The following is a 22,270-nucleotide window of genomic DNA, read 5'->3' as shown; positions in this document are numbered from 1 at the left end:
TATAATTGTTTTCTGTCAAAGTGCAGTGGGTTTTTAAATGGGTCATAATCCCCTGGTAACTTAAAACATTGTTTGTTTATGTCAAACTGGAAGAGTGCGATTTTTAGAGTTACCTGTCCGGAGTCTGTCCTCAGTGCTTCGAATGAAGGTGGTGGTCGCTGGTGCTACATTTTTCAGGTGTTGGAAAACAGGGCAATGCTTCAAGGAGTTCTGGAGACAGACAGGGATTTGGGAAGTGTTGATTAAAGGGTGTGAGTTAATAGATGTCCACAGAAGGGATAAGTGCAAAGGATGGCTCTGTGAACACACAATAGGCAGGGATCAACTGTAGCAGTCTTGTGGAAGAGGAGATGCACATTACGGAAGGTCACAAATCCAGGATGAGTCAGCAAGTCGTGCTCTTGTCAAGGAAACTGTGCCCTGGGATTTAGGACCGGTAACCTATCTGGCAGAACAGGTAAAATAATCTTCCTGTTGTGCTTTGTCCCTGTCAGGTCTCAACTGGAATAATGTGTTCGATTCTGTGCACTTCCAAAAAAAAGTAGACCAGCTTCAGGCTCCAGTGTAGCCCATCAAGGAGGTTGAGATGTCAAAGGAAAAAAAAAAAAACTTTTGTAGTTCCTTGTAGTGGAAAGGCTGAGGAACCTCTGAGGCTTCACTGTCTGCACCTCTCCTGGCTGCCTGTGCACATATGTCTGTGTGTGTGTGTGTGTATTTAATGATCTGACGACGTGATGGCATTTTGCGTGGTAATTCCTTCTGCTGTAATCCACTGAAGGTGCTCCCAGTGTAATTAAAAGATGATGGCCCTCGGGAGAGTAGTGGAGGAGCAGCACAATGAAGGGGAACTTGGTGGGTTTTTAAGCAGCAGGTAAAACGATAGAGGCGTTTGGGGGCATAAATGAGACTGATTAACCTAGAATTGGTTGTCTTTGATGATGGTTGTTTTTTCTTCTATACACAGCAGTATTTCTAAAAGTAATGAGAATGAGACTGAGCCCTAGTGTGCCAGTTCAAAACACAACCACTTATGGAAGATTTTGGATTTTTTGTGTTTCGTTCCTGTGATGATACCAAGTTTTCACAAATACAAATTCAGGGAGCTGTGAGCCTTGTGCTGGGCCTTTTATCCCATTTGGCTATACTCCACTTCTCTTTGAACCCTGACTTCAGTCTTCTGTGGCAGCCGTGGCACCCTATAAAATTAATGCTCACCGTACATTGCAAAAGAGGTTGTTGTCAAAGACAGGTCTTAGATATTTAAAAATTTAGAACATAAAGCTCCAAAACAGCCTGATGTGTTGAAACAGACATTATGTATATACTTACTATTTTACTAGTTTTGCAGCTTCAGTGCTTCCTGATGATACTGTATTTTAAGTGGCAAAATTTTCTAGTGAGCTGTCTGAGCAGTGGGTTGTTTAAGTGAGTAATAGATGGAGGTCTGTGCTCTTTGTGGTGATTTTTCCTCCCGGTGCTCATGCCAGTGAATTGTGACAACAATTTTTCTACTCATCTGTTATCAACAAACTCTTCAGCTAGTTTCTTTCTACCCAGATAGACATCAAATCGAGAGGTGTTGTTGTTGTGTGTGTGTGTGTGTTTTTTTTCAATTCTCATTTGAGTGATCTGATCTACCTGCGGAAATTTATTTTTCCACAGAGGTCATTTCTGCCTTCTCTCCTGCGATCAAGTTCGTGCTGGATGCTGTGCCGAGGGCGCTGACAGTGCTAATTGCTTTGCTCTGACGCTGAGATAATCCACTTTTTTCTTTTCCTTTTTCTGTTTTTCAAATGCTAACTTGAAGTACGATGGGCTCACCATGACGCAGGATCGAGGTTTAAAGGTTTTCAGCCCTGAGATTTTGTAGAGGTCCAGTTTGTCCCGGTAAGCTGTTAGACACATACCTGGCACACAGAAAGTCAGTGATCAAAGTAGGATATGGGCTGTAGATACTTTCTACCTATCCTGTAGATAGTAAGGGAAAGCCAGACCTCTTGACAGTGGATATCTGATATATTCAGCTTTCCTACTAGGTGATGAAATATCCTGCAGTTTGCCTGGTCCTCTGGAAAGGTTGTGCTGAAGGCTGATTGTGTTGCATGCCTTAATTTGGTGCTCCAGTTCCCAGGTGGCTCCTTTCAGGGCCTGCTCAAAGGGTAGGCAGTCTCCACACCCAAAATAATACTCCCACAAAGAGTTTGGTGTATAAATAGCTGCAGCTGCTCCAATAGCTCTGCTGCTGCAAATACCTGGTCTTGATCAATTGTTGCACCTTGATCATTTAAGAATGGCATCGCTGGTTTATGGCTACTTCTTGAATGCTGCACAGGAGGCAGATAACTCGCTCTGCGAGAGTGTTGGTTTTAACTTACTGCACAGTCTATTTGGGACTGTGCAATACATCTTCTGCGTGTAATTATCCGGATTAATACTAGCATTAACCATGTTACAATACATGGTTATAAACAGTCATTGGCAGAGTGATAAGTAGATGTAAAGAGCTGTATGTAGGGAGTTAGCCTAAGAGAGACAGGGTGCAATATGGTCTCATTGCTAGTCAGCTGCTGTTCTTTTTCTGCCTTACTCCCAGTACTGCTTATTTGCATTTCTTTATTGAATTTTTCCTATTGGATTGCTGTGGTTTTGGTTGTGTGTGTGTTTTTTTTTGGGGGGGGAGTGAGGAGATAGAATTGTTATATGTTTTTTTTTTGGTTTGGTTTGGTTTGTTGCTTTTTTTTTCCCTTTCTTTTCTTTTGTGCTGAGCGTCACCCCCCTGTGTCATGATAGCAAAAAATTATTACAGTAGGAGTGGATCTGTGGAGGAAAACATGGTGCCAAGGCCCACATGTAGGTCAGAAGGTTCTGCTTTGAACAAGCCATCATCTGCCCCTGTGAGCTGCTTTCCTCTTGGTGGTTGAATACGAGGTGTACTCCTGCAACATTTTCCAGCTTGCTTTCATCTAGGAGAATTCCAGCTCATGTGCCCCAGTGCCATTCACCAGTATGAGCCACAGCAGGTCGAGCTGAGACACCTGGGAGATGATCTTCAAAAATACACACCTGGTCCAAATGGAAAGTGCTAATGCCTGCGCCTTCACTGACCCCCTCAGTTCTTGGCAGTATGAGTTGTGCATGTTTGTTTTCCTAAGGAAGCGAGTGGCTGAGAAGCAGGAACCCTCTCAAAAGGTTGGGAAGTGTTGGGTATTCACTTGTGTCAGTGCTGCCCCCCCTTCCCTGTTGCATACAAAGAGCAGCAGGCTTGCAGGGTTCTGCACATCCAAACCTCTGTTCCACTGCTAGGATTTATTTTTATTTTTTGTGTCTGGTGGCCTTGCAAGGACCTCCTGAAAGACACTAGTTTTAGCAGGAAAGATATCTGGTGTTTTAGAGGGGGCCAAACTGCACGTACTGACTGGTTCTGTTGTTCCCAGTCCCTTCACTTCTCTCCCTAAATCCCAGACTTCAGGGGAAGCCCAGAGGGTGCAGTGAGGGGTGGCGGATAGGTAAGGCAGTGGAGGGTAAGCTCTGCTTTCATGGGAAAAGGTCAGAGGCGTTTGAAGGATCTCACTCCTCCCCATCAATATGTACCTGACTGCAGCTCAGAGCAGTAGTCCTGTCTGCTTCTCCAGCCCTCTCAGTAACTTGCTCCAACAGCTGCTCTGAAAGCTCATCTCACTGAAGTGACTTTTATTGGCGGTGTTTTTCCTTACTTGTCCGCAGGATGTTGCCCTCCTTTCTCTTTCTGTGAGTTTCATTCTTGTTAAAAAACCTCTTTCTGATCAACTTCTGGTATGTACGTTTGGTAGGAGGATGGCGAATACAATTTTAACGAAACGTCCTTAAGATATTTCCTTTTCTTTCACCCCAAAACAGAAACATGAATTTCCTATGTCCTACCATTAAAATGTCAAAAGTTAAAGAAGCAGCATGTTTGTTGAGCATAATTTTGAGACATCCAAGATGCATGGGTATTATTTTATATTTTAAGTTTAACACTGTATAATTGAATAGAAGTTCCTAGGAACCATCAAAATGTTTTTTGCCTTTTTATTTAAATATTTTTGCATCTCTTTGCAGATGTATTTGTCAGGCCTTACATCAGAAGATATCTGTTTTGGTGACTCACCAGCTGCAATATCTCCGTGCTGCAACTCAGATTCTAATCTTAAAAGATGTAAGTGATATCAGTGTCTACACTTTTACATCTCACACGCTTTCTAATTATCTTTAATAATCTAAGAATGGAAAAAAGCAGTTAAACTTTTTTATTTTTTGTTTGTGAATTTCCTGTTTACTGATGACTGTGTATATTTTTAAAGATTTAGAATTGAATTCTTTTTAGTATGCTTTCCTTGAAAAATCTGCTCCTGAGTTTTATCATATATATGCACTTTTACATATTAATTTTGTCTTGATATCTGTATTATGTTGTGAGAGAATTATTTCTTTTGAGACAAAATTAACGCTTTGTTTTTCTTCTTGATTTTTTTTTTACGGTTGTGTGAATAAAGAGCCCTGTTGGTCCTGCAGCCTTAGCTTTTTTTAAGCTAAGGCTTGAGAAATGGTCACACAGCTTTGAGAACAAGGAGTCCGTTAGTGAAACTGGTTTCTTCCAAACTTAGTTCTCCAGATGTTCAAGGGTAGAGAGGAAATGCAAGAGCTTCAGAGGTTTTTTAATGTTGGGTGGTGACAACCCAACGCCAACTTCAAATTCCTTTTGATGCATCACAAAGTTGTGAAAAAGTACCTGCCTTTTTCCTCCCATTCAGGTGTCTCTAAAAGTTGCATTAGTTTTCTAGAAGTGAGTTTGTGACAGAGCTGTAAGAAGCCACACAGACTGTGAAAACAGCCTGGAGTAATTTAAAGACCGATGGTCATGTACGTAGTTCAACAGCATGTCCTAAGGCTGCATGGCTGCTTTCCACAGCTTCTCCAAAGAGGTAATTCTCACCTGGCTGTAACTGGGACTTCTGTCATCCCGTTTGTGTCCTTGGTTAGCTGCCAGGAAGGGACTGGAAGAGAGTGAAGAGCTTGGTTTTGCTCTTCTGAATGAGGAGCTGATGTTAGAGGCTTCATTTCAGTTTCTGTGGAGGGATGTGCATCTGCAGAGCTCCTGAAGCAGCCCGGACAGGTACACAAAAATTGTCTGTTACAGCAAGTGTATAATGAAGATAATCAAAACTTGTATTAATTGTAGGGTAAAATGGTGGGGAAAGGTACCTATTCAGAGTTCCTGAGGTCTGGCATCGACTTCGCTTCCCTTTTGAAAAAAGACGAGGAGGCAGAGCAGCCGTCAGTCCCAGGAACCCCCAACCTGAAGGCCTCCCGCAGCCGCACCTTCTCCGAGTCCTCTGTCTGGTCCCAGGATTCTTCTGTCCACTCGATGAAAGACGGAGCAGTGGAGCCACCCCCTGTGAGTGCTCATTGCAGTTCTTGTTTGGCTGTGTTTTTCTGACTTAGGCTGTGATAAAGGCTTTTCCTGCTGCACTGGAATGTCAGTTGGATGCCATTAGCAGGTGAGAGCTCATTGTGCAGAGTCTGCCCAGCGCTGTGCTTAGCTGGCAGTCCTACCACCTGGGCTGCAGAGGGCAGGCATCCCACAGCTCTGTGCGGCTGTGTTCACACCCAGCACGCTTTGTTTAGGTTCAGCATCAACTCTGCTGGCTCTGGGAACCATTCCTATCGGTATCCAGAAGAATTTTTCTGTGCTTCCCATGTCCTGTCCTCTGACAGTGGTACTTTGAAGGGACAATACCGCGTTATTGAGTGGATTCTGTGTGTTCGTACAGTGCTGAGGTCAAATTAATACTTTCCCTAAAATCCTGAGCTCTGGCAAATGCGTGCAGAAGCAGCGGCTTCACACAAAGTCGACATTTGCATGGCTGGCATTAACATACCCCACATGATCATGAGCAGGCCCTGAGGGGGGAATCTTGGGATGCCACTGCTCGGCTCTCCCTGGCTCTGCTGGTATCGAAAACAGAGTGTTTTTATGGTGCCAGCTTGACTTCCAGGTGCCTTGTTATCTCTTGGTCTGCACCGTGCAAAAACAACCATAATGGTTTTGTACCAGAGGTGGCCTTGTGATGGGGTGTCTGCATTCATACAAAACAGTGCAGGAGCCCTATAACCATGCTAAACTTGTGCTGGCACTACATCCACGGAACAGATAATCTGCGTGTCCTTGACGCTTTTCATCTTTATGCTATGAGTATATTTTATTTATTTTTCTATAATAAAGATGAGAGACACCCTCCCAGAAAGAAAAGAAAAAAAAAGGCTGCTAACTTTTGTTTCTTTAGCCTTTTTGGAAGAATGTTTTTATACCAAAAAGCAGTAAACTTACCTGCTTATCTAATACTAATGTCTCAGTGGCAACTCTGCCATTAAATCCACAAACATGTGACAAACTTCTTATCAGCAGTAGAGTTGTTGGATGGGTGGAAAAAAACAAACAAAAAAATGAAAGGTAGGCTTCTCTTCTCTTACGGGCACATAATCGGGACTTCTCTTCACATCTGAGTTGGATCTGTTGATTCCATACCTATATCCTCTGACAACAGTATCAAATGCTGTATGTGCACTGAACTGGCACCTCTTTTTCTATCACATATGCTCTAAAAAATAAATAAATAAAACTCGATTTTGTTCATTTGAACAATATGTTCTTCTACCTAATTTATTCCTGTTTTATTTTCTGTCTTTCGTTGTTCCCTGTCCATTGTTAGCTTAATATGATTTCTTATTTGTCATTTTATTGTTTTTCCCTATTAACAGGTGCTTTGTTGGTACTTGCAAGGAGGTGATTAGAACTTTATGTGTAATTTGTTACCTTTGGCAGGTGTTGACTGATTTTTGGTGCACACTTGCAGAAGATTATTTACTTTAAATACCTTTCTGAAAAGGAAAGGTTATACACACTTGGACTCTGAAAACAGATCTTTTCCCAAGTCAAGGCCTTAGCTTTCAGAGTTGTGATGACTGACGGTGGGGTGTAAGAAAAGAAAAAATCTGGTTTAGTAGTTAGCAGTGTTGGCAGTTAGAGCAAATATTTCTGACTGCAAATGAATTCATGTTACATGCCACGATGCAATGCAAAATAAAATCCTCCCAGTGTCATTTAGCAGAGTAGATTTTTCAGTGTTACTGCAATGAGACTAATTTTATTTTATTTTATTTTTTTGCCAAAGCTGTAGTTGGGATTGTTTTTTTTATGTGTAATCACTTTATCTTATTATTTAATTGTTTACTAATTCTGAACCATGTCTTTCAAGTAGCTTAGTCTGAATCTATAACTGCCAGGTTAATGGTTTTTATTCTTTTTTTTGTTTTTTTTTCAGGCTGAAAATGCATTGGCTGCAGTGCCAGAGGAGAGTCGCTCTGAGGGAAAAATAAACTTTAAAGTTTACAGAAAATATTTCACTGCGGGAGCAAACTACTTTGTGATTTTTATACTTATACTATTTAATATTTTGGCACAGGTAAGTTGCTGAGAACCACAGATAATAATGATTGTATTTTGGTTTTGCCTTCCTACTTAATGTAATATATGCTTGTTATTGTGATGTTTCAACTCAAAATGTGGGGGGACGTGATGTTCTTTTATCTATTAATTTTGTAGTATACTTGGTCAATTTTTAGGTATCAGCATGGAGTTTTTGTACAGCATTGAGATGTCTTGCACTGATCCTTATTTCAACAGTCGTAGTTATTCAATAAAATAATAAATCTTCCGGCAGTGCAGCACAAAAATTATAAGCCAGTCTGATTTTTTAAAAATACAGAAAAAAATCATGAGGTATACAAAATATTATTTAACAAATCTGGAGAAACAATACCTTCCTCAACTGGAAATACAAAGAAATTGACTGGTTATGGAAGGATGGGGTATTATAGAATTAATAAAATAAAAGCTCTTCTGCTGATAAGTGCAGGTTAAAAGAAAGGCTAGAAGGAGGGTCACTGTTTAGAAGAAGAAGAAAGTGAAATATTGTGCGTGATGCAGAGTGTAGCAAGTATGTGAAAGAACTTTTAGACAAGGAAAATAATTTTGAAACTTACTGCAGGAAGTAGTGAGTTGAGGAAGCTGTGTGAGGACAGCCTGTTGCCTTTCTCTCTGTTTCCTGCAGAGAAAGCTCAAATTCATTTCATGGAAATGATTGGTCTTGGCAGTAAAAAATAGTATATTTAGACATGCTATGTTCTTTTTGCTTCTCCTTGAATTGAGTCTGTTTGAAAGGTAGCTGAGCAAGATCAGATCTGTGCAATAGAGTGCCCAGAACTTAAATTAGTGTGAACAGAGGTGTATTTTGAGATAAATAGTCCTGTTATAAGTTTATAGTCACCTCTCGGCACAGAAGGAAGGTGGCAGTAGAAGTTTTTCCCTCCCTCTCCTCTCTCATCTTCCTTCGATCCTGTTTCTGGTAATTATCTCCTGTAAACACAAATTTCTGGACTGGTAACATCAGAAAGTTTGTTAATCAAAAAGCATTTTGGAATATCTGTAGCAGCAAATTTAGGAACTGAAAAAATGAGTTCTTTAATGTGCAATTAACATACATTAGGAAGAGCTACTATATTTTGCTTGCTTAAGTGTATTGCTTTCCTTTAGTTTGCTATCATGTAAGGTAATTTAAGGTAACTTCTTTCTTTGTAGAGGATTCTAATGCACCTTCTAATGTGCTTTGCAAATTGCTGCTGGTCTTGAAAGACTGGATGGCATACTTTTCTGAATATGTGATGTTTTCCCAGAGAACATAAAAGAATAGGAAGGAAATTTAATTTTCTAATGTTTTTTTCATTTTGTAAAATGATTCTTGTATTTGCTTCTTTTATTCAAGGTGGCATATGTGCTCCAGGACTGGTGGCTTTCTTACTGGTAAGTTAACGATAATAACTCATCAGTCATTTCTGTCTTTTGAGTCAAGGAAAAGAGTTGTTTGTCAAGTAGAAATCACTGTTGTGTAGGTAGGGGAAAAAACTGTGCTGGGAAACTTGAGAATATGCTTGATGTTTTCTAATCTCTACTCATTTTGTGAGTGGAAAAAAAAGTAAAACTTTATGCTGAAGCTGTGATAGCTTCTCATGGCGTGATGCATGACAGCAGCAGTACATGGGATCTTCTGAACTGAAGATTTCAACACAGTTGAACCTAGAAACAGTTAAACATACTCATGAATATTTGCGGAATGTGATTTGATGATCACTATCTTCTGTATTTCCACAGGGCAAATCATCAAGAAAAGCTGAATGTCACAACAAATGGAAATAATGGAGCAAATGAGACTGAGCATCTAGACCTTACATTTTATTTGGGAATTTACGCAGGTAATGACACATGCATGTGTGTGTCTATGTTCTAAAGATCTATTATTTATTCTACTGCAATAAGCGTTTTTGAGAGGTGCAAAGCAATAGCAATATGGGGAAGTGTGATTTCTAGCAGGAACTGAGTAATGAGTGTCCTAACAGATGAGGAGCCTGAGTCTTGCTTCCTGACTAAATTTATGGGAATAAATAAATAAATAAAAGCAACAAAAGAAATCGGTTGAATGCAGGCTCTTAATTTGCTTTGCCTGGGTTCTAGAAAGTAAGTTTGAAACAGAGTATTCAAAATGTCAGTGGTCAGAAGGTTGTGGTTGTTGTCTGTACTAACAGGTCACTCAGCTAAATCTTCAGCCTTTATATGGATGGGCAAGAGGGATTAGAAATTGATCCTCATTCTTTGCTGTTCTAAAACTTGGCATGGCAACATTGCTTCTGAAGTGCCATAGCAAAAGAACCAGTTTTCGAAAAGCCTCCTAGATGGGTATGCAAAGCAAGGTGTTGAAAAATCATTTCAATATATAATATTATAATATATCTAATAGGTAGCCATCTGTTTCTGAATATCCGGAAAAGGGCATTGATCTTTGTCTTCAAACGCTGAACCATATTAAAATGCTACTCTGAAATGCAGTGAAAATTGACGTACAAAAATAATGTGTAGAAACACACTCTCAAGCTCTGCTGTTAAGCACTTTTAGCGAATTACAGTTTTGCTGGGGACAGTAATTTCTAGATTGAGATATGGATGGTAGGTCTAAGAAAACAGGTGGGATACCAGGAGCATATGCGCTGAATGTATTCAGAAACCTCTGAATACATTGGGTGAGACGATAGGTGGTGAGTTCTGTGTTTGTTTTTTATAAGAAGCTATGGGATTGAAGTACTTAACTGTGTGTACTTAACTGATATGGTGTGCTTGGCCTGGGAAACAACTATGTGGGAGCCAGATAACTTGCCCTATATTTTCAGTGTAATGCCTTATTTCATGAGCCATTCACTGGACTGCACAGTATGATGAAGGATGTCAAACTTGGCTTTCTCTGACCGTATAACCTACGTCACCTAGCAGAAAATTTTACCCTTTAAGGCAAATTTTATTCTAGATAACAGAAAAGCAAAAATTAACTTTGATACTGAAATGTGCAGATGGTTCAATGAAATATTTGCAATGGTTGAAGAGAAGACATTGTTACTTACATAGAACGTAAGTGAAATTGAAAAAAAATTATAAGAAGGTAGTAAATGTCATATAGAGCACATAATTTATTTTTTTCTATAACTTCTGAAACTGTATAAAGTAATTTAACAATTTTATTTCTAATTCTCAGTGTTAAAAAAAAATCACTGTGGTAGCTCCTTCCTCATCATTGTTGTTTCTATGAGATACAGATTTAGTATAGGCAGTAAATGGTGTGCAACAAGCCGAGTAGTTACGCTTTTTCTTGCATTCTGGCAGGATACATCTGTAAGCAGCACCTACAGCCCATTGACCTAACCACATTGTAGCATTTAAAACCTAGCTCTTTATTGCTACAGCTGTTCCGGAATTGCATCCAGTTTTGCCTTGTCCTTAGGACAGGCAGTGTGTTATGGTGATAGTTAAAGCCTAATTTCAGGGTGTCCTCGAGGCCTGAGCATCTGGGCTTGCGGTGGCTGTGCTCAGTTTCTGGAGCAGATCACCTAGAGCCTGGAAGGCCTTGCAGCCCTGCCAAATGCAAGGTTTACACCTTCGCTCTTCACCTTTGGGCTCTGCCCTTCGTCGGCTGGGAACTTGGGCAGGCACGTTGCGGGTTACACACAGCAAACAGAGCAGCAGCGATCTCATTGTTCTTCCCTTCCATCTTTTGCCCCGTAGCTCCTCTGTCTCGTAAGTGGAGGAGTGCCCAGAAGAAAGACAAACAGTCTGCAGACCAATTCCCTAGAAGGGCTCTATTCCACGTGGCATAAGGGATGCATCTCCTGCCGTGTTAAAGGAATACACATCATTTAAATGATTTGATGTGGTTTACAAGGGGAAGAATGGCATGAGTGGTTTGGGCTGATTGAGAATAACTCGGGGTTGTCTCTAAATAGCCATGTGTGTATTACTTGGTTAATACCTGCTGGCAAATGCTGAATCTTCACAGTGACCTCTGCAAGCCACAATTATACATGGCACTGTGAAATGAATTTCTTAGCTGAGCTGTTATGCAGACGGTTATAATGCAGATTTATTTTGTGGGTTAACAGACATTTCCTGCATTTCCATAAAGTGCTGATTCTTTCAAACAGAAAAAGATAAATTGTTTAAATTGACGATATGACACTAACTGAAGCTAGTGACAAATAGAAAGAACCTGTGTGCTGCGCTCAGTCTGAGTCCCTAGGCTTACGTTTTGGATTCTTGCTATATGCAGAAGCCAACAAAACCAGGTTTTAGCTCAGTTTTATTTTGGAATGTGCTTGTGAAGGATGGATATCTGTATGAATGCTCTGGTTTTTCTTTTTTAATTTCAGGTTTAACGGTGGCTACAATACTGTTTGGCATAATAAGAAGTCTTCTGGTGTTTCAAGTTCTCGTTAATTCTGGTCAGACTTTGCACAACAAAATGTTTCAAGCCATTCTGAAAGCTCCTGTCTTGTTTTTTGACAGAAATCCTATTGGTAAGTTTAATAGTCAAAAAACCCTGAACATTTAATGTACCTCATTGATTATGTTAAATATACTATTTCTGAGCAGTTATGAATTTAAAGTATTTTTGTACCTTTGTGGTTTTTGCTTCTTTTAATTAAAAACAAGCGTGGTATTTTTAAATTAAAAAGTCAGAATGTTAACTGCTTATAGGTAGTTGATCTTACTCTTTCCAAAACTGTGGCTTTGGTGTTGTACATCGAACTGCTAGTTGTTAGTAGCACCAATTGCTAGTTGGTGATGATCTGATCGAGTTAACACAGGTCTCTCTTTGAAATCCTGAATGTACATGCACGTACTTTGTGGGGATGCCTTTCGTGTGCTTTTCTTTGAAAGCTTGACCCCAAGAGTTATTTGCCCTTTTAATAGTAATTTCAAGCAAGTGTGGTAAGTGGCAGTTGTTGAGAAACTGAGTAGCTTGGTGTCCTTCCATAGTAGAAACGGTGTAAAAAATGCAATTTAAGACTGTAATCCAGTTCTTCAAAAGAAAGAAGAGAAAAAAGCTGGAGCAGGGTGAAGAGTGTTGGGGAAGTGCGGTGGTGCTGATTTGATGGCTGGTGTTACATGAGAAACAGAAATCTGATGTGCCTTCTGGCCTTCATTCTTGTGAAGAAAATGAACCTTGGCCTGATCTCATACTTCCAGAAGCTGTTCAATAGCTGTAAGGGTATGTAGGGATGGCTTTATTGTTTCAGAGAGATTAGTAATATTTTCAGGAAAAATATTAATGTGGAGAAAAGGCTCAGGTCTACAATATGATGAGTGAAACATGCATAATTTCCCCCTTTAAAAAAAAAAACAAAAATGTACAAATGCACAAGTTTAAGGCTGTGTTGTATGGCCTGCTTGTACTGTGAGGCTGTGGTCGTGTAAACTGAAGGCAGGTGCAAAGGGTTAGAAGTAAAGCTGTAAGCTCAGGAGGCCGGTTAGCGGAGAGTTAGTGAGAGCATATACATCACAAGCAATTGTGGGACTAATGGGGTTTGTTGTCAGATACGCAAGGTTTATCCTTTTCCCTCTTAAGTCTTTGTACGCAGCGTGCAGTAACTGTATTTTTGAGGCAACGCATAATCATCTCGTAAGAATGCCCCAAAACCTGGCTCATTGTAACAAATGAAGTCAGGGCTATAGAGTAAACATCGGGGACAATGCAGAGTAATAAGAAATGGCTTGCTTTGTAACATTCTGTGAAGCTCAAATTAGCAGCGCTTTGTAAAAGAGTGGCATTCCTGCAACCTGCCTATCGCTGGTATTCACACACTGTCATGACTTGGTGATATGTGCTTCTCTTTATCAGGAGGCATTTTAGAATGGAAGATTAACTTCAGTGTGCATAGATGTCTTTTCCTTCATCTTTCTTTTAGTCATGGTAGCATGCAAAGGTACAGCTGTTCTGATCTATAGATCTTTTGAAAAGGGGAAAAAGGGAAGGAAAAAAGATTACATGGGAGACTTGATGCTCTTGTTCCGAACTGCAGCATGTAGCAATTCCGAATTCTCTTTTGAATGCCTTTGTTTTACCAGCTGATTTAGGTGTTTGTTTTTTTTTGTTTTTACTGTGTATCTATCTTCTTTTAGACCTTCAGATACTATTTGCATTGGGGTAAGGTTTAAGTGCAAGCCATTTTTCTTTTATTTCATGTTTTCTTCTTGAAGATGCCATACTGTGAAAGACGTACTGAAAAGAAATTGAAATTACTAAAGCCCTTTTGTAGCGTTCTGATTGTGATAGCCAATCCAAGCTGTTAGTTAGCATATCGCATATTAGCAAAGCTGATACCGTAGTGACAGAGCTGTCATTTAAGCATCCAGTGTGTTCTCAGGATTTGTGTGAAGTCTCTGAAATGACTGCAGGAGCATTTGCTGAACTGACTTTTGCTGTTTTATTTCTCCGGAAATAATCTGCAATTAAAAGTGCCGCCGTCAATGTTTTGAATACACGGTGATCCATTTCCAAAGTTGAGGAAGGAAAGAAATTAATAGACATCCCGAGCTCTAGATAGTTCTTACTGGGGAAGCAGACTGATGAGCAGCATCAGGGAGTCGACATCAGGAAATGGAAATACGTGGTGAATCATGACATGTCTGTCAACTCCCAACAGTGTAGATCCAATCAGTCGTGGTGAATAAATGAAATGACTTCTTTCTTAAATAAAAAAATAAAAAGGCATTTTGAATCAGTTTAGGCACGAGTCCAAGATTTCTCTTTATATGTTGCATTAGCAATATATAGAGAGGCCCGTAAAGGGAATAGTAATGAGCATCTTACTCAGTGTAAGAATTCAGATGTATTTGTAGGAATTTATATTATATAGCACAAACGGTACAGGAATATGAGGACCTCTCTCCTTTTTGCCTTGCCACCCAACAATATTCTTACATACACAGGTTTCACCTTCCTGTAATTTGACATAGATCTGTAAACAACTAGGCATGACTTCTTTAAGAGTGGTTTGCATTAGAAGAACCTTGTTAATAAACGTTTCTTTCCTGAGCAGTTAACCTGACCCTATGGAACTGATCGTCTGAAGTGAGTAAAGCTTATTCTGTTATTCAGGATTCACAAATTTATGACTGAAATTCAAATTTATCTGTAGATACCTGTACAGCACCACTTAAACAGCTACAGTGAAAGCTTGATGGGAAGTTTTAGACTACATGGCTGTATTTTAGGATTTATCCCATCAGACAACAGAATTGTTTACTTTCTCCTTTGGAGTGTAAAGTTGACTTTCTTTTAAAACTTCCTTTGCTCTTCTATCCAAATCCCACTAAGGGAATCGCATGCGTGTCAGAGTGTCTGTAAGGAGGAAAATGTGGATGTTTTCTACTTCATAGTGAATGCTTGATATATATTCCACTTCGTGTGTCACTTGCAGGAATAAAGGGGTTGGTTTCTGTGCAAGTCTAGCACAAGAGGGCAGCATGATCTGTTTTATCCCAGCCTAGCATTACAACAGCTTGTTAGAAGGCTAACAAAATTTATCTGTTATGTTTTTAGAGATGATCTTTGAGGAATGGATTTACAGCCTCTACACTGAACGGTGTAGTGTGATTCTGTTCTGTTATCCTCATTATCTGCAAGAATAATATTTTCTCTTTTACATGGCAAGCTTGTTGGCCTCTTGTAACGCTGAGTTCAGGAACTTTGTTGGCTTTGTAATTAGTGGCCAAAAGTCAGATAACCCTAAAGAGTCTGATGCTTTGCTCCAGTCAAGGAGACTTCAGACATTATTCCTGGCATTTCTTTTTCAAAACGTTTGCATCATTTTAAAACACATTTGATAGAAGGCTAGGTAAAAGGGAGCAGGACTTCAGCAGCAATAACTGTTGAATTGGGAGTTCCTTCTTTTAAAATTAGTTTCTTATTGATAGTGTTGAAGATCCTAGTTTTGTCAAGCTTCAGGATTTGATTCGAGATTACTTGCTTAGCTTGTAAATAAATTGTTCTTTTCTGGGATTTGGGGACAGAGATTTCTTTAGAGAAGGAATGCTAATGTATAACTGCATCACTTTCGGCAGTGGTAGTTTTAGTGGAGATTGAGAGTAATTTTGAATTGCATTGAGTTTAGGAAACTGAAACCTGCTGCTGCTGTGCTGATGGGTGCTACAAGAATGAATGAATGAATGATATGCATGAATTTGTTCAGATAAAATAGGAATCTCTTCCCCCTCTAGAGATCTGTCTAAAATTCAAATTGAACCAGAACCACTACAGAAATGCATATGAAAGCTTTGCTTTTTTTTTTTTTTTTTTTTTTTTTTTTCCCCTTTTCTTTTTTTAATTTGTCTCTCCAAACTCTTCATTCTGACAGTTCATGGAAGGAGGAGAAATATTTTGGCAGGCATTACAGCATTCCGGCCTTCCTAGAAACAGAAAACACTGAATTGTGTGATGGTTGTCCTCTATCTGTTAAATTAGCAAAATTAGCAGCTTTTCTTTTCTTGTCTTTTTTTTTTTTCTTTTTTTTTTTCTTTTTTTTTTCTTCCCCAGATGCTTTGTGGAAGCTGTAAATAAACATTGATCCCTTTGGGTGCTTACCCAAACTTTGAGGATTGACCAGGTTATATTCTCCTGTCTTGGCAGCCAGAAGTGACATGCTGAAGTGATAGCTAATAACAGGATATAAAAGCAAACTCCAACTATTAAAAGATAAAAATGTGAAAGAAAACTGGTGTTCTAATGAAGAGTTTCTTTTTCTTTAAGGCATAAGGATTTTAATTACGGTGTTCATAAATCAAGTGGTGAAACACCTATAATTTGACAGAGAAAGTTTCTTTATAGGATTAAAAGCTTGTTCGTCAATGCACAAGTGCCTATCTGCATTTTATCTGACAGAAGCTTCAAATGGGCAATGTTGTTAAAGTATTTAAGCTGTATAATATTTGCAACAAATATGGTATTTCAGCAGGCTGAAAATTACAATGCTGATAATGAGGTTGTTAAATTATAGCTCTATCAGTTGGATAGTGAAACTGCTCTAGTTAGTGTACATTAATGTCTGCTTGTTCACACAAGTGATTCTGCTGAACAAGTAGCATGTTTAAACAAGAAATACTGGTCTTAAACCCTGTGATTTATAGTAGGTGGTGTTTTGGCATATCATGCAGTTAACAAGGCAAAGCTTCATGTTAAAATATTTCGTTTGTAGTCTCATTCATCACCGATATAAATATTCAGTAGCGATGCCAGAAAAGGTATTGTATTCCTATTTGACTCAATGACTCAATTGCTTTCTTTTTTTTCTGAAACAAGATCTATGCTATCTTTCCGATGCAGTTTTCAGATATTTCCTTGTGGTCAAGGCAAATTCTGAGGGATTGTGAAAAAGTATCCTAGCTCTCTTGACAGCTGGCATGTTCTCTTAAGCTAATACAAAAGGACTACATTGTCCTTAACGTAGCAGAGGCTTTGTTTGCCACTCTCTCTTCCAAGCTCTGAAGCATGTTCACGTGTGCATAGGTTTGCTAGTTTATTTAGGAAAAAAAAAAAAAAAGTCCCTACAGGACGGCCTCTTGTTGTAAAATAAAAACAGCCTCTCTCTTCCTTGTTGGTAATCACTTGCATTTGTTGGTGGTGAGATGACAACACAATACGTCCCATCAATCACCGAGATCCTTAACAACCGCACAAGGTTGTAAATATTATGTTTGGGTGTTTGAGTGGAACAGCTCGTCACTGGAGTAGGTGTGGTAATTAAAACCTGTTAGGTTGCTACATGCATTCACACACACACACACAAAAAAAAATCTTTAATGTTTTTTCATCTAACAATGGCGATGTGTACTTTAAACCTTATCAGGGCGTGATTATTAAATGATATTTTGTGGGAGTTGCTCATTTACTGCTCGTATTATCGTGGCTTTTGTTAAGAGTTTAAATAGCCTTACGCTTCTCTGTATTTTATCGCTATTATGATTCTGTCAGGAGCCTTATAAAGTTGATTACTGTAGGAGTAGTCTTCAAAGTTAGTAAATAGCACTGCGGAGTTATGTTTACATTTATTATCCATTAGCATAACCCAATTCAACTCTATCCTCTTTTTCTCTACAGTAATAATTGAATGAAACTTGGCCGTAAACTGATGAGACAAGCCTATTACATTTCCGGTTCACCAAGTCAGTGCTCACCCTATTTATACTTCGTATGTGAGATAAAATTGAAAGGTTTAGAGAGAAAGCTTCTTTGTAGGAGGGGACGGTGCGTTATTTCAGACAGAAATAGTGGGAAGCCTGTGCCGATGACTGCTCCTGAGCGCAGTCTCCTGCTTCCCTGGCACGAGATTTCACGTGCCTTCACAGGGATTTTCTATCTTCCTCACATTCAAATCCCCTGCTGGGGAAGGTGGCCTGCTGCGAAACTCATTTCTGACCATAAGTTGACCTGCCCAGGTACTTCATTTCGGGTTTTTCATTTGCTGAAGCCGCCACAAAGCAAGCTGCTCCCACGCCTCAGCCAAAGGAAAAGGAGGCACAGAGGAGCCGACGAGGATAAACCTAATTGAAAGTATGGGGTTTAGAAGGCTGGACAGAAACCATTCGGGAACATGGCAAGTGAAGTGAAAATGGTGTTATGTTTCAGTCTCGCATAGATAGCAGACTGTTTTGACGAGACTTGAGACAAGTAGGAAGGAAATGGTGGTTGGAGGCACTTGAAAACTGAGGGAGAGGCCGCAAAACATCAGTGAAAAGCTGTGAAGGGGTTAAAAGAAGGCCTCGCTGACGTGATGCTACTGCAAATCTGCTTTTGGACATTATCTGAAGCATGAAGGGCTTTTTGGTTTTTATAGTAACTAGCTTAAATATATTTATATTTTTGCTATTTTTCATTTGCTTAAAATTTGCTGGATGTTGCCATGGTTGTTTGTGGGGACTGGAGGCTGCATGTGGCTAGGGCCTTCCCTCTTGCTGTTTATGGACACCAGTTCTAGGTAGGGAATGAGCATTTTTGAAAAATGAGGAAAAAGTTCTCCAAAAAAACCCACTTTCATTCTAACTTGGAGTAAGGCAGAAGCATTTCCAAAGCAGTTATTTTGGGGAAGAGCAGTGCAGGGAGAGCAAACAGCCAGGCTGTGAGAGTGTGGGAAGGGAGGCCCAAATCTCCTTGCTCTCCAAGGGTCTTGAAGAGATGGGGCTCCCACATCTCAGGATAAAGCCCCACACATCAGGCCATTGGCTTTCCTGGCCTCTTTCCCAAGCCATAACCTTTAATTGTCATCTCTTAGAGACACACAGATACAGTTAGACCACTGTGGTGTTTGCGGAAAAAACAGACCATTTTGTTATTTTTTTTATCTGAATGGCTGATAATTGAAAGAAAACAAAGACTATTACAGTGCAAACTCATTTCATTAGCTCTGGTTTTCTGCTTTATAATGCACAGAAATCTCTCTCCCAGATGATCCTAGGTAATTTGCACTGCAGCATCTGGGTGAATTAATTACTCTTTTTTTTCCAGATTGCCAGCATCTTGCAGATTATGCAACAAGTGAAGATTAGTTTGTGCCTGTGGTGATCTTAGAGAGTGTTTGGAAACAAAAGGCACTTCTCGATCCAAAATTAAAATTTGAGTGTAGGAAAGAATGGATGTTGTATGTGAATCTGCCTGTTCTGGCAATCCAGGGTAAGAACTGAATGATAGAAATCTAAAACTAGAGTGGGGTGCCTCTGCATTTGGAGGTATTGACTCGAGCACTATATTAGCGGGCTTATTCTATTTGAAAAACACAAACTTGGTAGTCAGAATTAATTACTGAACTGTTTGTGAATAATACAAGCCAACACTGCTTGATTGCTTCCACCCTGTCTTCCCCTGGTGTTCTTTTTCTAGGAATCGGTTTGGGCAGATATTTCACCAGTAGTTTTTTTTATTAAGTATTCATCTGAATACATACAGAGGACCTCCTACAAGTTTAGATTTTTTTTTTAATGTTATTTAAAGCAAAATAATGCTGTATTTTCAAGAATCAGTGGTACGGCAAGCTGTAAATGTTGACTACTACCAGTCTTAAGACAGCTTTACAGAGTATTTTAAAATAGTATCAAATACTTTCTTTTTTTTTTTTTTTTAAACAAAAACTTTTTTTGTTTATTATCTACAGAACAATAGTCCTATAAGTAGAATAGCATTAGGTAATGGACATTTTAATTGTTGCTTGTGGCAATACCTGCCTTGAGGTAGATGCTTTGAAACTGGAAACTGCATGTTCTTGGAGGTTTGGTTTTTGTTAATGCTCATTTCAATTTGGGCACTTGTTGAACACTTTCCTAGCTGGTTCTCACTTGCATGTTTTATTGGCACAGCTTTTGATTTCTGCTGGAGCAGAACATTTAGTTGTGGTAGACCCTGGCCAGAGGTTGTGGAATGAGGGGATTTGTGAAATGTATGAAGAGGCTGTGGCTGTTTTATCCACTGACCAGCTAAATACTAGGTAGGAGAATGTACTCACAGAGCCAGTGTGTAAAGCAAGCTGAGTGGTATATAGGAGAAAGGTATTTAAGTCTTCAGTCTTGACTGTTTGGTTCACAACAGAAGTGTGCTGTACGCTCATGAGGTGTTTTCATTTTCCTGTTGGACTTCTCACTGCTGCAGAAGATGTGTGAGTGACTGCTGATGTGCTTGCACATGTAGCTTGCCTTCTTCCTTCCTCATTCTCCGGTTAAAAAACATTTATTGAGGTCAACAATACACTGTAAACTTTTATTGTGAGCTACTTGGGCAATATATAGGACACTAGTAAACTCAAAGGAGGCTGAAGTTAAACTCATAAGGTCATGCTTTTTCTGTACACCAGGATGTCCCTTGAATTTTACCCACAGTGTACCTAAATTTATTCTCTACTTTTTGTGTCTGGGAATGCTGTTCTTCATCTCTCCCAAGCTCTTTGCGCTGTGTTCTGCATACATCCTGCTTGCTTCCAAGCATAGCTATTCACCCGTATGTGTTGGTGTTGAGCTACAGAGTGCAGAACAATCTGACGGCACATGGAAAAATGAGAGGGTGAAGATTTGGAATATGAACGTTATTGTTGGCAATTATAAGGTATAACAGATGGAGGATAGATGGCCTAACTCTTTTCTTCGTCAGTTTTCTTTTTATCAGATGTGATGAGATTTTTCTGTGTGTGTGGTAAACCTGTTTTTTCTCAATGAAGTTATTGTCTGTTTAATATGCAAATGATGCAATGAAGAATATTTCTAATTCATGCGTGGGCAAAAAATAAAAAGAAACACAGCTTTGTGGTAAGCTTCCCTTCATCAGGAATACACGTTCCTTGTCCCTGCGTGTATTCATTTCTCAGTGTCATTTCATGTTCATCACTTTTGAGTGTTCACAACCCAAAACACAGTTCAGTCTGAATTTTCAGACAAAGTTTTTACATCTGTTTTTAAGATGTCATAACTAATTTCTCATACCGGAGTACTGTTTCCATCCCATCCCTTCTAGGACATGAGCAGAGGACAGTAAGTAATTAGATGCTGGGGGAATTTGCTCAGTATTGTGTTTTTCTCTCCCTTCTTTTTTAATGTGAAAATTTAAAGCGTAAATAAATAAACTTTACACGACCTCAGTCGTCTCTTCTTCCAGTACACTTATGTTTATAATCTGTCATGCTGCTCTTTAGAGAGAAGGTGGTGAGTGTCTGCCTTCACTTTGAGCATTAAATGTTTTATACGTGGTGATCATCTCACTACGTGGGATAATGAACAGTATCAGAAGTACTGTTGCTGTCTATCACCAGTTGTGTTTGCTTTCTTATTGAAACAGGGGGCATATTCTTAATGCTGGGCAACTTAGTGAAGAGCCTTCTATTTTTGTTATGACCTGTAAATGTGAGCAAATCTTTGCAGTGCCTAATGAGGTAGGACCCCAGCTCTTTCAATTTACAAAAGGAGAGACTAAAAGCAAAGTGAAGTGCCGGGGTTCCTGTGCCCATTCAGATCAGGTTTGCTGTATGCCATTACTTGGTTAAGTTATTGTTAAGTATAAAGTAGAAATGGCTTGTTTGTTCAAGTAAGGTTATCCTTTCAATAATGGAGGTTAAGGGCTCGGTGAGTAAAATAATGGAACTTCTTCAAATCCATGATTACTTCTATTTTCTAGTAATTTAGGATTCCAGTTTGAATAACATATATAATGAGAAATGACCAGGCAAAAAAAGGGTATTGACAGAGGTTAACATTAGCTTAGGTTTATCAGGTACATGATAGAGAGGCAGACTTAGGGGGCATGACTTGGAGCTCCGAAGTTAGATTTTTGCCCTGAAGTTCATGGCAAAAGAGCTGTATTTCTTGTACCCGAGTGTGGGAACTCAGGGTTCCTAGCTGTCTTATGGGCTTACGGATGGGTATTATACAGTACTCAATATTCAGATTTTCACCACCAAAGAGAAAGGAATGAAACATAATTTAAATATTTATATTTTATATATATATATATATATATATATATATATGTTTTGCTTGATAGTAGTATAATGCCTCTTTCCTTCCTCTCTTCCTTCATTCCCCAGACTCCTCTCGGAATAACAATTACTCATTTTGCCAGTTTCAACAACCAGCCAAAAGTAAACCATTGCTCTTAGCCTTCCAGGATATTTTTGGTATTTCCTGACTTAAAAGGATGGTAAAAATGGCTTAAGGAAAAGTTGATGGCAGATACTTTCAGTCAGCTGATGCTCCCCTACTGTTGGATAAAAAAAAAATACATGATGGTCATACAGGGCAAAAGATACCTACAGAAATCTCTGCAAATTTAAAGTACAAGAA

The 22,270-nt window shown here is 39.3% G+C and overlaps 1 protein-coding gene across 3 annotated transcripts in view; it reads left to right on the top strand.

Annotated features, from left to right (window-relative positions):
* Window positions 1-22,270, top strand: part of ABCC4 (ATP binding cassette subfamily C member 4 (PEL blood group)) — a 149,131-nt gene that overhangs the window by 42,436 nt on the left and 84,425 nt on the right. For all 3 annotated transcript variants that reach the window (XM_082779406.1, XM_082779407.1, XM_082779408.1), the window contains 6 exons: window positions 4,081-4,177; window positions 5,201-5,416; window positions 7,344-7,484; window positions 8,844-8,881; window positions 9,230-9,330; window positions 11,827-11,973. In XM_082779406.1, coding sequence (XP_082635532.1) covers window positions 4,081-4,177; window positions 5,201-5,416; window positions 7,344-7,484; window positions 8,844-8,881; window positions 9,230-9,330; window positions 11,827-11,973 — 740 coding nt within the window. The remainder of the gene's footprint in view (window positions 1-4,080; window positions 4,178-5,200; window positions 5,417-7,343; window positions 7,485-8,843; window positions 8,882-9,229; window positions 9,331-11,826; window positions 11,974-22,270) is intronic.

This window comes from Aythya marila (assembly GCF_965140915.1).
Source record: "Aythya marila genome assembly, chromosome: 1".
In the NCBI taxonomy this organism is placed as follows: Eukaryota; Metazoa; Chordata; class Aves; order Anseriformes; family Anatidae; genus Aythya; species Aythya marila.
The sequence above is the reverse complement of the archived record's forward strand: the minus strand, read 5'-3'. Positions and strand labels throughout refer to the sequence as shown.